The sequence below is a fragment of the Indicator indicator genome, chromosome 32 (genome assembly GCF_027791375.1).
Source record: "Indicator indicator isolate 239-I01 chromosome 32, UM_Iind_1.1, whole genome shotgun sequence".
Taxonomy (NCBI): domain Eukaryota; kingdom Metazoa; phylum Chordata; class Aves; order Piciformes; family Indicatoridae; genus Indicator; species Indicator indicator.
In genome coordinates this window covers 2137542-2152714 of record NC_072041.1, presented here as the reverse complement: position 1 = coordinate 2152714, position 15173 = coordinate 2137542, and the positions used below count along the sequence as shown (strand labels likewise).

At 45.0% G+C, this 15173-nt stretch overlaps 1 protein-coding gene across 1 annotated transcript; it reads left to right on the top strand.

Moving 5' to 3' along the window:
* Positions 1–922: 922 nt before the first annotated feature.
* Positions 923–11740, top strand: LOC128977317 (uncharacterized). The gene is made up of 9 exons (XM_054394825.1): positions 923–942; positions 1219–1291; positions 2265–2418; positions 5134–5279; positions 7059–7235; positions 8010–8123; positions 9141–9227; positions 10346–10493; positions 10968–11740. Exons 1-9 carry the CDS (start codon positions 923–925, stop codon positions 10997–10999), a joined length of 951 nt encoding a protein of 316 aa, XP_054250800.1. The 3' UTR covers positions 11000–11740.
* Positions 11741–15173: the final 3433 nt, after the last annotated feature.

Here is a 15173-nt window from a genome sequence, read left to right as displayed (position 1 = left end):
CAGCAGAGCTCGGCCGCTGATTTTCCCTCCCGAGAATCGGTCAAAGCATCACGGCCAGCACCTGGGCGGTCCCGAGCACACAGCTGCCTTCCACCAAGGCCGAGATGCTCCGGTGGCTCCCGGTCGACTCGAGCTTCGCCTTCACAGGCTGCTGCCGCTCCCTCCCCGGAACGGAGCAGAGCGAAGCGAAGCAGCCGGCCGGGCCGGGCCCGCCCCCGCTCACCGGCCCCGCCGCCGCCGCTTGAGGCAGGGGAGGCGGGACCAGGCCGCGCACCGCCCCCGGCGCCCGTGGGGGAGGTGGCGTTGCAGCTCAGCCGCCACCGCCCGGGATGGGCAAGGAGCCGTCACTCCCGCCGTGCCCCGGAGGCAGCTCTGCTCGGGAAGCGGCCACGGGCGGGCATAAGCACCTCGCCTGCGGTGCTGGACGTGGACCCGGAGGCCTGGGCCTCCGCCTCTTTGTCACTGCTGCCTTTTGTTTCCCTGCCGCCGCGGGCGGGCAGTGGGAGGCCATTTTAGGGAAAGAAAAAGGATTAAAAAATAAACAAAGGAAAAGGGGATTATAGGGGACACAGCTCCAGGTAACGGTTGATAAAACCCCGGGGGGTTCACTCAAGGCTGGTGCCTCCACTGAGCCCAGCGGGAACTCCCAAGCCGCCCGTCTCTCACGTCCCCTGACACGGCCCCTCCGCCCGAGGGGAGCAGCGGCGAGAAGGAACCCCCGGGGAGGAAGGAAAGGCGAGGGGGAAGCAAGTGACAGGCTCCGAGTCCACGACACTCCCTCCCGCCACCGCCCCGCGGCGGCTCTTCCCGCCGGGAACGGGGAAGTGACGCGGAAGCCTGCCCCGGAAGGGCGGACGCTGCCCGGAACCCGGCGCAGCCATGTAGGTACCGTTAACCGGAGGGGAACGGCGCCGGAGCGGCCATGGAGGGCGCGGATGACAGGTAGCAGCGGGAACTGGCATCGCTGGGTACTCTCGGGGAGAGAGGAACGGGAAGAAGGGAGAGAGGGCGGGCGGGACTGAACGCTGCGCGGGGGCCGCTCCCGGTGCTCCGCCGCCTCGGTTCGCCGGCGGCGTGGGCGGGACTTGGGCTGCCCCTGCGTCTCCGGTTGGTGCGGGAGGGCCGGAAGCGTCACTGCCGGCAGTGCCGGAGCCGCCTCTGCTCCGCTGGGGCCGTGCCTTGACGGTTCGTTCCTCCTCCCCTTCTCTCCCCATCCAGTGCCGCGGCGGCGACCCCTCTGCCGAACCTCACCCCCCGGCACCGGCAGCTCATCCCCACGCCCTGCGGCCCCGTGAGTACACCTACACCCACCGCCGCGCCCCACAGCCCCGCCGATACGGGGCTGGCTCCGGGACGGGCTCTCTGCTTGCCCCGGTAACGGCCGTGCTCCCCCGCTGCCACTCCCCGAGAAGAGATGGGAGCGAGTTTGTGCCCAAGGTGTCCCTTCGTGTCGCGTAACGGGACAGGGCTGTCCGTACCTAGGCTCAGACAGCACTGCCCGGTGGGCTTCTCCCTTGGTTTAGCTGGTTTGGCTTAAATAAAAGTGTTTTCAAATAGCCAATTAATAAAGCAACTCATCAAAAGCTCCTGCGTGTACCGGAATGACGAGAAGCGTTCGCAATATGAATTAAACCCTGCGCGTTAAACATAAACATACCAACGTGCATTGAAACCAGCAGCGCTATAGCTCAGCCCTACCTGCAGGTGACTCCCCAGTTCCATGGAGAGTTCTCCCAGTCCCAGTTCCCGCTGTGCTTTTTTTCCTTACATACATCAGTGAAATGGTTTTCACTAGTGCAGTGCAGTTTATCTGCCTCCACGATTCAGTGTGCCTGGGTTGGATGGAAAAAAAGATCCCTCAAATCCTCTGCATATTGCTCACTAGAACTTTTCTTTAAAGTTTTCCAAACCTAAATCAGCATATAGGGTACTGGGAATAAGTTACTTGCTGGACATCACTGATGAGGGTATTGGCAATCTGCATTTCAGGAGGTGAAATTACAACACCATGGCTCTTATGAGGCACTGAGAAAAGCAGAAGGCAGTCTTTAGGTATACACCAGAAACACCCAGGCAGAGATAATTACAAAATCAAGCAATTCTGCCCTCCTCAGCAGTTTTGCAGTTTTAGTTCAGTTTTAGGGAGCTTTTCTTCCTTTTCCCAAGGAAAACCCTGCACCTGTGTCAGGTGACTTTGATGCATTTCTAGGAACAGCAACTGTTTTGTACTGCATTCTGTGTTAAAACTTTTTCTTCCTTTGCAGATAAAACCTTGTTCAGAGCTATCCTTTCCTGTGAAGATCTACTTCTGTGTCACTATTTTGTCTCTGCTAAGTGTAATAGGGCTAACCATAGAGACGCTTGTCCGACAGACTGAGGAAGATTTCACCATTTCTCTTATTCAGTTAGTTGGAGTTGGTAAGAAACACTCTGTCTTCTAAAAAAAGGAAGTTGTTTTTTTCCTCCCAAGGTAGCAATTAATCAGTAGCTGAAGTTTCTTAGTTCACTCCATTTGGCCTCATGTTACGCAGAGAACATATTAGCACTAATAAGCTGGATGCTTTTCCCAGTAGTGTTTTAGGGAAAGGATCAATAATAGATATGGTGTCACCCAAAATGTATTAATGTATGACAATACTCAGGTTTGGGGAAGTTTGGCTATAACTGGTTTTCTCTAGGCTGATACAGCAATGACTTTACTTTCAGAGAGTTGTTACTTAGGTATAGTGAATGTTTAGCTGCCCATTTCCCATTCCATGTCTGTATCATGAAGTGCTGAGGAACTTAGAGGTGTCCACATTCCAAGGTATGCCACAGAACATGCATCTCCTGACATGAGCCATGCTCTACCTGAGTTGTGACTGCTTTCAAGGCACCTTCTTACCTTGCAAGAAACCAAACAGAGAGAGTTTGATCTGAATCCAAACTTCTGTGGATATTTCCCATGGGAGTTTCAATAGAAACATGTTCCTCTTCCAGGGTCCATTTTTATTATATAGAAATGAAACCTAACATGAACATAAATAACAACTATAAATATTTTAGGAAGTCCTCTTCAGTGGCTTTAGCAGCTATTGGCTGTTGGCTTGCTGGCCAAAACTGCATAGAAAAGAATGGACTCTTGGTGGGTGTAATACCTGTGTATGAGAAGGACACTAATCATAAGCACTCACTGCTTTCCAGCTTTCCTGCTTTCACCCAGAGAGAACAAAGACAATAGATTTGTTCCAGATTCTATAATTAGACACACACAAACAAGACTTCTATTCCCAAACTCTGGTTTGATTAGCAGCTTTTCACACAGGACTCAGCATGCCACCCAAAAATTGCAGTGTTAGGACAGACCACTGGTGCCTCCAATCTGTCACACTGCTTTTGTCAGCCACTGCTGTTTTGTGCTTCAGAGAAAAATGAAGAACCTTCATAATAAACCAAATGAATCACATGGGGAAGTTGAAAGTGTGCTTGCTAATCTGTTTTCCCCACTCCTACTTTCTGTTGATATCCTACACACAGAGGAAGAAGTGCACACCTCTCACAAATCAGGAAAACCAGTGTTTAAATAGGCTAAAAATGGGATTAACCAGGTTAAAATAGGTTTAAATCAGGAAAAATTGTGTCTTTTTAACACTTCAGATTTCCAGGTTTTAATATAAACAGAAGTTGTTGTTTTAACATATTAGTCAGGAAAGATAACATCATTTAAGGAACATGTTAAAACTGTGACTGGCTTACCTTGAGATTTTGAGATGTGTAAAGTAACCTCCATAAAGACACCCAAACCACACCATCTACATGGGAAACAAAGCCTGGCAGAAGTGATGGTGGTCCTTTAAAGAAAGGGAAATGCCCTGGCTGTAACAACCTCTTGGATTTACGCCTAGATACTTCTTTTGGGCTTGGGATTTAATTTGTTGGAAACCACTCATTTCGCAAAGGCAAAAGGATGTCCTTTCTTTCAGAAATGAGCATTTGCTACCTCTGCAAACATCTTAATGCTCAGGGGGGGAAAAAAGTTTGTTTTCAAATTATTTGTACAGACTTCTGATTTAGCAGCTGAATTTGCAAGATAAGGAAACAGTGACTTGAATCTTTCAGATCTTCCTGAGGTCATAAGCATGAAGAAAAATCACTTTGTAATTTGCCCATCATTTTCAGTTTTCTCAGTTGCTGTTGATAAAGGTGAAGAAGGAAGTGCATTCACTGGGAGGTTTGCTTAGAGAGACCAAAGCTATTATGTTACTTTGAAACCTTCTACAACACTTTGTCCCCGAGTCATGACCTGGAAAAACCAGATGATTTGATGTGTGGCATCCAGGAAGCAGCCCTCTGGCAAAAGAAATCTGCTGTTACTTTGACCATGGGAAAATTTAACTGGTGTTTGCAATAGCATCCAATATAAGAACAAAGCACTGATTGCTGCCTTTAAGAAATAAAAGCCTTTTCCTTCTTCAGGCTTTATCAAAGCAGTGCAGAGTTCAACAGCGAGAGCTGACTGTGGTATTAAGAGTGGTGGGATTTGATGGATTTAATAAAAAACAGGACCCAGAACTTTCCCAAACTGATCTTTTGGTGGGGCACTTCCAGATTTCCAGCACAAAAAGAAACTGTTAGGAATCCAATCTGCCCAGGTTCAATTTCATACACAATCCATTTGCAGTTGTCAGAACCACACAGACAGTGGTGTAGAGGTGTGTGTGAGTAGTGGATTGCTTGTTAGTCACTTGAATTACTCTCACTGGGGAGATGTGTCATCTCAGTTCTTTAGTAGAGATGGTGTTGCCTCATTTAACTCAAACACCAGCACACTCTGCAGTATTAATAGCACAGCTCAGCTGCCAATTATTTTGGCTGGCTAATATGTTGCCATTTTCAAAGTGTTATTTCACAAGTAATTCTAAAAGCTAGCAGATTATTTCATTTCCTGTATGCTAAACACAGGGAAGAGTACTCTGTCCTCATTCTAGTGTCTGATTCAGGCTCCTCGGTAGGAGTAAAGATATGTTACTGACTGAGGAGCCTAATTACTCCATCTGAATACTCCATTTTGTCACCTGGGTCAAGCATGCTGCAAAACTGCAGCAGGTGCAGGCTCTGTTCAGCTGGTAACTGACCTTTCCTTCTCCTTCCCAGTGTTCTGTGTGTACTATGTGACCAGAGGGATCCTGCAGGAGAACCGCCAGGAGCTCATCGTCTTTGTTCTTTCCATCTTGCTAGTGATGTTTCGTTCCATTGTCAACTTCACTGTTCTCTCTGCTGAGCAAAAGCCCAAACTCCTGGTTAGTCTCCTGGTTTTAATTAATTTTGGTTTTCTCCACATCTTGGATTTGAAAAATCTGAGAAAGGCAAGATGTGTGTGATGGGGACACTGATAACAGAGAAAAGGCAGGCTGGATTATTCCACCATTGTAAATCTTCTGCTGTGAGGACAGGCTGAGGGAGCTGGGGTTGTTCAGCCTGGAGAAGAGAAGACTCTGGGGGAGACCTTAGTACCTGAAGGGATCCTACAGGAAGGCTGCAGAGGGACTTTTCATGAGGGTGTCTAGAGACAGGACAAGAGGGAATGGTTTGAAGCTGAGGGAGGGCAGGGTTAGACTGGAGCTGAGGAAGAAGTCCTTCAGTATGAAGGTGATGAGACTCTGGAACAGCCTGCCCAGGGAGGTTGGAGTAGATGATCTCTGAGGTCCCTTCCAACCTAAACCATTCTGTGATTCTATGATTCTGTGGGTTTCTGTATGGCAGTAACATAAATATCAATTTAGTCACAGATGATTACTGCAGAAGGTACCCTTCACTTCACCTACTCTGCATCAGATTTCCAGCTATAAAAATAATTGGCCTAAAGTCACCTAAATCTAACCTCTGAACAGAACTGGAATCTCATGTCTATGTGCAAGGAGGTAGCCCTTGGTCCCACTGCTCCATAAATCCAGCCACCTGCTTTTGTGAGTTACAGTAACCTGCAGTAAGGAAACAAAAAGGTGGTGCTGGGGGAAGCACTGCATTTGCAGGTAATCTTATTTGCATTTGGTAACAATAAAATTTAAAGAAGGGTTGTATTCTGTGCTTCCCAGAAGTCCTTCCCTTCACACGTGAGAAGGAGCTGCCTTGCTGTGAGGTCATCCAGAAATTAGTCTTTCACAGAAGAGATGACAGCTAGGCTAGGAAGAAGCAGCAAAGCAGAATTTGCCTGTTGAATTTACATATCACTGTCCCTTTAGTTAAACATCTACAGCAAACTGGGGTGTTTGGCTCAGTAAGGAACAGGCATCAAAGAGATGCAAATGATTTCAAGGTTTTCATCCCAGTCACCAATTCATACATTAGACTGAACCTCAAAGTAAAGCCTGCTGTGGAAGATGTACTAATTAAGGATTTATCTTTTTTTATTGCTATAAAAGTAAAACTCCTGCTTCCTGATCAATACTTCTGGGCCAGCATGAGGCATGCTAGTAACAATCTAATCATATCAATATAATAATGAAGGGTGTTCTGCCACTTCTGCCATCCTTCCAGCAGCAGAGATGGAGTGGAATGGCAGCAAAGTGAAAACAGCCCAGCCAAACCCAGTGTTTTCTGGAATGTAGTCATTCAGAGTAACTGTCCCCACTGAGATCAACTGGGAAGATTCTTCACCAGGTGGTTTCTGCCCTGCAGGAAGCTTAGAGCCAGTCTGTGAGAGCAAGCTGTTCCCTCAAACTGTATGATAAAGCCTCAAACAAAACCTGGCTAAAAGTCATCATGCTACTACAGGGAATGTGAAGGTTACCTTTCTCTTAACAGTTGTAAAACTACTACATTGAGGATAACACAAACCAAACCAGGCAACACGAGCTCACAGTTACTGCCAGGGGGTTACAGCAAATGGCAAAGCTCCTGGCCTGATCTTTGCCACTTAACAAGGTGCCAAACTGTCATGTTTATATTAAAGTGCTGTTAACAGCCAGCCTGATTCTCCTTGCCCCTTCATGCTTTTATTTCCAGTTAGGAGAAGGAAGATTAAAGACTGTCTGTGTTTTGGCATGCCCAGTCACATCCTTACTGCTCTTTCCCATCAGGCCCGCTTCATCCTGATCCTCTTGGTTGGCTCCTTTGATGTGATCTGTGCCATCATCCTCATTCAGAGTCAAAGCATGATGGCCTTCCGAGTGGGTGGTGCTCTAGAAAGCCTGCAGTCACAGTACTTCATGCTCAACCTCTGCTTTTCCATGCTGACTTTTGATCTTCAGGCACAGGTATAGACCTCTCTCCCCCTGGCTTCCTTTTTTCCCCTCCTGTTGAGAATATCCTGGACTAACTGAGCTGAATATTCCCATCCTAGAGCAATCCTGCCTGCACCTTACTTTGCAGATAAGATTAGCTTCCTAGTGGTCATCTCTCCAGGTGTTTGCTTTAGGGAAGCTTAGTTAAAATAATGAATCAACCTATATTTTATCATGGTCCTGCCCAAAAGAAGAACTCAAACTTACCTTTAGGAAATTTGTCCATCAAAACAATTGCATCCAGAAGCTCCAACCCAGCATGGCCTCTTAATATAAGAAAGGTTTTCAGTGCACAACATCTCAGTTTACAGTCTTCTGCTTTCCAGCTATCTTCTATATCTGAAGAAATGATACTGGAATGGGAGAAAAAATCCTGACCCAGCAGGGCAATCAGGGTGAGATAGCATCCTGAAGTTAGAGATAAGTGAGGAGAACCCAAGACGTGGTTAGAAAGAGCTTGCACTTCTGTAGTACCTTCATCCTTACTTTACTACTGTATGACCCTGTATTACCTTATGCTTTATCTGCAGCACATCTTACTGCCTTCCCTGTTCTTTGTTGTTGCTAATGTGGCACACAGGGCAGGACATCTGTCCTTGGGTCCCCTTTCATGCTGTCTGTCAGTTCCTGAGGGGGAATTTTAACCTTTAGACCTGTGTCCAACTTTCTGTTGCTGGGAGTTTGTGTCAACTACTTTTTGGTGAGCTGTATGGTCTCAGATAATAATCTCTTCCTCTTCTCTTTTAGCTCTGCTTATGTATTCTGCTGATAAGCCTTCATGAGATCAGCCTTCTACACAACATCATCTCAGCAACAGGGGTTCTGTGGGCCTGCCTGAAGGTGACCATCAGCATCATTGCAGTAAGTGTTATGGTAACAGCAACACTAACAAGGAGAGTCAACTTCTGAGACTACAAGTTCTCACCCTGAGCAGTTATCCCAGGCTGGGAAGTCACAGCCTTCCATTGGAAAACTTTCCAATGCCTCAACACAGTCCTGCTGGTAACCACAGTACCTGAGAGCAGAGCTAAACCTGATGCTCCCTTATTTCTGGGCTGATGCACATGCCCTTTCACAAGGGATTATTCCTTATTTTAATTCTCCTTAAAAGAGGGACAGTTCCCTTAATGCTAGAAGTTCCTGTATTGACCATTGATTAATATCAGTTGGGGGGGGGAATCTGTGGTTGATTAGATGCATCAAAACTTAGCACAGCATTGACCCAGGCACTGCTTTCATTCTCAGTGACTCAGCTGTTTTCCTTTGGTTTCCTTATACCTGCCCTTCCAGCCCAGGACTGCTGAAAGATGCTACCTGCTGGAAAGTAGTCCATCACTTCTTCTTTCTCAAGTCCCAAGGCTGACTGTGAAATTAATTTTTTCTAACAGTTAAATCCTCTTGCTTCTCCCACATTTTAGTTCTCAGTGACTGATCTGTAGCAGAAACAAAACTGGAGAAAAAAGTCACAGAGTGCTATCAGTTAGCTATGAAAACATTAATTTGTTAGAGACAAATCTGAATGTACCCAGAGAGAAAGTATAGCAGCTTAGATACAGCTCAGGAGAGTCAGCTGCTTCTCCACTGAAACCAGCTGGGAGCTGGACTGTAAGCATTAGAACTATCACAGATGACTCAGGTCACACACGGTACAAAAAGTACCCATGAAACAACCAGCTGTGATTTCACCTACAACACTCCTGGTCCAGCTCAGTGGAAAAGAGAGACCATATTTCCCAGTAAAAAAAAACACAGGTAGAGAAGGCAAGTGGAGAACAGAGTCACAACTGAGAACTCGGCTAGACCAGCACTTGAAATGCTATTGAAAAATCAACTAAATACAGCAATGAGTTCTAAAGCTGTGTTTATCTCATCTTACAGATTTTAAAAGAGCTGAAACCTCTGGTCTGGATTTTTCTGAGTCAGAACATACCTGAAGTGGCTTATCTCATCTACCTGCTTTACACGGTAACTCCTCAAGCTTTACTCACTCAATAATGGGGAGCAAGGCTGGAGGCCTCCTCTTCATTACTGTATCCTTGGGCCCAAAAGATGCTACCTCACTCCTGAGCAGCTCCTGTTAGAATGAGTGAGAGCAGCAGGCATGTCCAGCCTCTTCAGGATCACCTTTTCAAGATAGGAGCCATGTTAGATTGCTCTTGAACTGATTAGTTAGAGAGGCCGTGGAAGTCTCTGCAACTGGCAACGTGTCCAGAGTGATTAGGGAAAGATGCAAGGAAATCTTCCAGCACAAGATACACAGCTCCTCAGAAATGTCTCAAGTGGTGCCAGAGCATCTGCAGGGCCTCAAGTAGTTATATTGTAAAGAATTTCTTGGGCAGCACCCCCAGGTGTTAGTCCTGATGTAGTCAAAACAAGAGACAGTGCAAGCCCAACAAATTCCAGTATTAGGCATTGTTTTTGGCACTGAAATAGTGATGAGGCACTTATCACTGGGGTACCTCAGCACCTCCCACAACATGTCTGTGGATGGAGGCAAGGAAGAAGGGCAAGGGCAACGCAGATTGTTCAGCATGGGAAGGGCTTGGCTGCTGATAGCAGCCAGTGTTTCTCATACCTCACATAGTCTCCAGACACTGATAAAAGTCCAGTGGCTGCACTCAGCCAAGTCCTTGGGGTTTTATCAAAGTATTGAGTCAAACCAGGCCTTCTCAATTATTCACAGGCCTGTCTGAGCTGGCAGAGCACAGAAGGACCACACACTGTCTTTGGTGTGTCTTTACTTGTGTTGCAGTAAGGAAGAAGAGTGCAGGTGGTGGCTTCTGACTAAGAGTAACAGAACTTGAAACCAGCTAAGGCTCTTTGGTGACAGTGAACACAAAGAGAGACCAGGAAACAAGGGCCTGGACATGCAATGTAATACCCCTCCTGTGCCTGGGAGATCTGGAGTATTATCATAGTATATAACAGGGAAGTAAGAGAGTTTAAAAGCAACCAGGTTTTTCCCTCCCAGTTACTATCTAGTGACTTCTCACAGAAATTTAGTGCTTGATGGCATTTTATGGCTTCAATGAGGTTTTGTGGCACTAGGTGCTGATTGTTGTGTGTCTTTCTTTGTCCTGCAGGTGATAAAAGAGTGGGGCAAAGGGAATTCCTACACTCTGGAAGCTGCTTTCATTATTGGCTCTTGCATTTCTGTTGCAATCAAGTCTGTTCTGTTTTGGGCACTGATTCACGTCTACCGCAGCTTTGGACAGGGGCTGAGAGAAAGGAGTAAGTATGTGAAAAGGTTCAGTTGGCTCTGAAGCTTGTAGCCTGTTGTGTTATCACAGTCACAAGTGAGTAGAGAGCTTGCTGAGCCAGGGGAATTGTTAGGGATAGTCAGAACAAAAGGCAGATCCCAAATGACATCAAGCGCTACTGCAGCCTTAGAATTTACTGACTTGACACAGTTCAGAGGCTTGGGTGGAACATGTGTGGTTTATCCTAGGAGAAAGCTGACAGGAGTCAAAGTTGCTTCCAATCTGTGCAAGAACTGCTGCTGTCCAGAAAGCCAGAAATACCTCCTCTGTACAAGATGCATCTAATTCTTCTTTGTTGTGCTGTAACTGTTTTATAATAACTAGGAGAGACAAAATTAAGGGACCTAGAGAGACAGTGATCTTGAACTACACAAACCTCCTTCTACTTGAAGGACCTAAATGCTGCTAGGCCTTGGTGTTGACTGATCTTCCTTTCTTCCCACAGTGTTTTCTTCCTATGGAAGGATCGACTCCTGAGCATCCCCTTTGTGCTCACTGCAGCTCTTAAAGAGTGAAATCCCAGCTGGGGAAGTTCTGATCAAGTACTTGCATTGGGGATGTAAGACAATGGGCCAGTTTCAGAGGGGAAGAGGAAGTTGCTCAGAAAAATAGCTCTGCATTTCTTGGTTTGCTTTGTGCTAGGGAGCTGGAGCAGTGCAGCTGGTGACTGAGTGTGAAACGCAAAGCGCGCTGGGGACGCGAGCGGTAATCCTCTGCATGCAGTGAGCTGTGCTGGCAGGAGAATGCATCTCAGCTCTCCTCTTTTTCCTGCTGTTGCTCTGTGACTGCAGGAGGTTCACAACATGCGAGTTGTTACTTAAACTGCTGAGTTTCTGGCTCTACACAAAGGTGATGATACTAACCTGCTCAGCCATCCCACACACCCGGAGACTGGAAGTGGGCTGCCCTGCCCTCCTTTCTCAACTCACATCTGTTGCTGAACAGAGGTCAAGCCCTGGAGCAGTTTCGATGACAGCTGCAGACCCTAATCTCCACTCTGGCTGTGTGGTGGCTTAACCCTTACAGAATGGTTAGGGCTCTTGGTCCTCCTTGACTTCAGACTATTCCAATTATTTTTAGTATATTTTTAATCTCAACTACCCCCTGCAGCGTGTCTAACCAACGTGCCATCTCAGACTCCAAGGGTGACTGTTAAACTAAGCCTTTAATACTGGAATTTAGAAGTTTGATATTCTCTTGACTGGAACCTTTAGCTACTGGCTGTCTATTTTTTAATAAAGTGTAAACACAGTTTGCATGGATAATTATTGCTCACATCAGTTCAGTGGGAAGCCTGTTCACAAACTGGGTATGAAAGAGACTGGAGCTGGAACTCACTTGTGCTGTGAACAGTGCTATCATGTTCCTCTTCAGAGACATCTTGCAGAAATACACTGCAGAAAGTAGGGACACTCTTAAGGGTGATCTCAAAACTGCTATTAAAAATATATATACTTCTCCTAATCTTCTAAACCTGAAACAAATGTACTTTATAGCTAGCACAAGGGAGGCAGGAAGAGGTTAAATATCTGTGGTCAGACTGCATACAGCTGACAACATCAAGAGAAAGCTCCAGAGTGCCAGCTGATGACTGTGACTTCATTCCACAAGTCCAAATGTGACTATGAATTGTTGCTGAAATGGAGGAACACAATTAAGCATATTCAGTCCTTTGCTGAAACAAGCAAACATGCAGCAGGTCTTGCCCTGAGCAGCGAAGGGAAGACTTGGACCTTGCAGTAGGCCTGGACTTGGTCACAGTTAGCTTGAAGAAAGTGTGTTTGAGCTCTGCTCCTTTTTATTTTCAATGCAAGGACATGTCAGAAACAATTATCATTAGAAGGAAAAGCAGTTGTGATCACACTGAAACATTTCTCTTCCCCAAACCAAAGCAAATTAACCTTCCTATTTGCACAGGGAAATGATTTGATTTCTAAGAGCTTGCTAAGTTTCTGTGCAAGTCTGCTCCTTCTTCTTCACAAGGTCTTGAAGTTAATGCTTCTGTAGGCAAGAACTATGAGACTGAATCTGTGGAACCTTCCTGATACACAACCCTGCCATAACCCACAGACACTGTCTTTGGCCTCCTCTAAATTGAAGTACTGCATTTGTTGCCCAGCCACTCTCATCCTGGATGTAGACAATCATTAAACCAACTCCTACAGACACCCAACTTCACATTAACACAGCAGGAGATTAATCCAGCTAACTCCAAAGTTAACTTTGGATAAACCCAAGGTTACTCTTCACATTGTTTATTGGTCTTTGCCAGAAGAAGAGGAAACCAAAGAGAACACATCACATTGTTCTGAACAAATGGAAGCTGTTGCTCTACAGGGCATTAGGAACTCCCCCTGACAAAAAGATCAAGCAAGTTTTACTCAGAATAAGTGCAAGGAGATTTCAGTTTTAGGTAGCTTGTGCAAATTCTTTATGTAGCACCTGCTACATTTTCCCTTCTTTGATCCATCTTCTTTTCCATTCTGTATGAGAAACCTCTCAAACCCAGCATGGAGAGAGGCTACTTTTTGGTCACAATGTGCAAAGGCAATGGGCATTTAGAGTACATTTTCAATGCTGAGATTCCTAGGTATCCAAATTATCCACATAATTCCCTTTATCCCTTTCCTCTTTCCTCATTTTTTCACTCTTGGGCTTCCACAGAGTAGTTACTGTAGCCCCATGAGTTGTACAGAAGATTTGTTTCAACTTGCACAGCAAATCCAGCTTTATTTTGGGGGAGAAGACTGGCATCAGCCATCGATATTCAAAAAGCTGTAGATGTATTTCTAGGAAACAGATGCTGCTGTCCCACCAGACAATGCACCAAACCCCACTGGACATTTGCTTTCCAAGCAGGAGACTCTGCTTCCCTGCTGTTACATTCTCGACAGTCAAAGTGCTGCTTTCCAGATCCAACTTTACAAAAAGATTTTATTGAAAGGATTGAAAAATATTTGTTTTCAACAATATTTAAAACAAAGTTTCAAAGCATTAACAATATATAACAGGATTTTTCCTCTTCAAAAAGTCAGTACACCACTTTATTCCAAACTACATCAAGTTGTTAACAACTTCAACTCTCTGCTGGAGAAAAACTTCTTTAAAAAAACCCAAACTGATTTCCAAGCTTCCATTTTGACCCTTTGTAGACTGGGAAGGATTGGTAAGTACAGTGATGTTTACAAACCATTGGATTAGAAACACTGCTCTTCATCAGCAAACCCCAATTTTACTAGTCCAGGTCAAACCATTGACTTCGAGTAAGTTCCAACAGCAAAATGAGCTTTTATTGCCAACATAACCAAGTCAGCTTTGAACAGAAGTTACCCACACTTTAAGCAGTTAAAGATGCAAAACTGGAGTGCTGTTGAAACCTCAGAAGCCTGTTTGTGAATTGCTGGTTTGCAGATTAAAGGCCTTGAAAAGGGACTTTGTACAGCCTGTGATGTATTAACACAGCTTGGGTTGTGTTTTGATAAGAAGCAGCTGGTACAATTATAATCGACGCAGCTCTCTGAGGAAGAAGCAAAGACTTGAAGTCATGGTGTGACTTTTGCCTTCAGTCAGTGACTGTAGCTCCCTACTTGGCTGATCAGGGATCCAAGTAAGATTTTTATCAAGCAGGAATAGTTGTACAAGCAAAACTGCAGCAGCCTCAAAGCCAGTAATGCAATTGCAGCACATGATAAATTTAAAGAGAACTCCTGATCTAGATCTAATCTAGAGAAAGTAGTTAGGTATGTTTTGATTACAGATTTCGTGACCTATGCACTCTGGAAATTAGAAGTTCAGCAATTCAGTCAATAAAAGCTTTACTATTATAAAAAGCATAAATAAAAAGTGCTGAATATAGTTTTTATCTTTAAAAAAATATGAGATAAGGCTCATTAATCATTTCACCTCCCCTCTGCAAAATTATTTCCACTTCCTAGCGTGCCTCCTGTGTTCTGCTCATTTCTCCAGAGGACCTTTCTGTAGCCACACTACACCATGTTCCTTTCCTCTATTATTGCATGTTTTAAATAAAAATTTCAAAGCAAAACCGAACCAAACAAAAAAATCTGACATTTCTACAGTTCAAAAAGTAAACAGTTATTAAACAACTGAATACTCCACCTAAGAAACCCGTAAGCAGCTTCAAAACAGTGATAAAACAATTACTGCAGCTTCAAGTGAAAGATAAATCCCAAAAGCTATCTGGATATTTTCCAAGATACCACAAAATTCATCTATTTTGACCAAATCAACCCAATATTCTATTTTACAAAATGTACAAACCAAGTATTAATTTATATTAACACATTTTCCATTGTGATTTGTATCATCAACCAAGAGCTGGATTTCATAAAATCGGACGAGACTAGGGCAGCATCCAAGATGGAAGAGACGTTACTGAAACCATCAGAGGACAGCAGGTTAGGCAAAGTTTGGAAATGAATACATTTCCCATTCCCACTTTGGACCACATAGACAATGTAAGACATTCATGAAGAGTTCTCCATTGCTTCTCACTCCACTTCCAAGGAAATCCCACCTTCATCAGGAACTTCATTCCTCCACAGTTTTATGCCATAGGTTTAAATCTAACAGATCATGTCTATTCCTTTAATGACCAATGCAGCAAGACTTTGAAAATGCTGAAGTTTGG

Excerpts from the sequence above, each read along its gene's own strand:
- LOC128977317 (XM_054394825.1), top strand. The coding sequence starts at position 923 with ATGGAGGGCGCGGATGACAG. Across the intron at positions 5,280-7,058 it reads AGCAAAAGCCCAAACTCCTG|GCCCGCTTCATCCTGATCCT; the intron begins GTTAGTCTCCTG and ends CTTTCCCATCAG. Across the intron at positions 10,494-10,967 it reads ACAGGGGCTGAGAGAAAGGA|TGTTTTCTTCCTATGGAAGG; the intron begins GTAAGTATGTGA and ends TTCTTCCCACAG.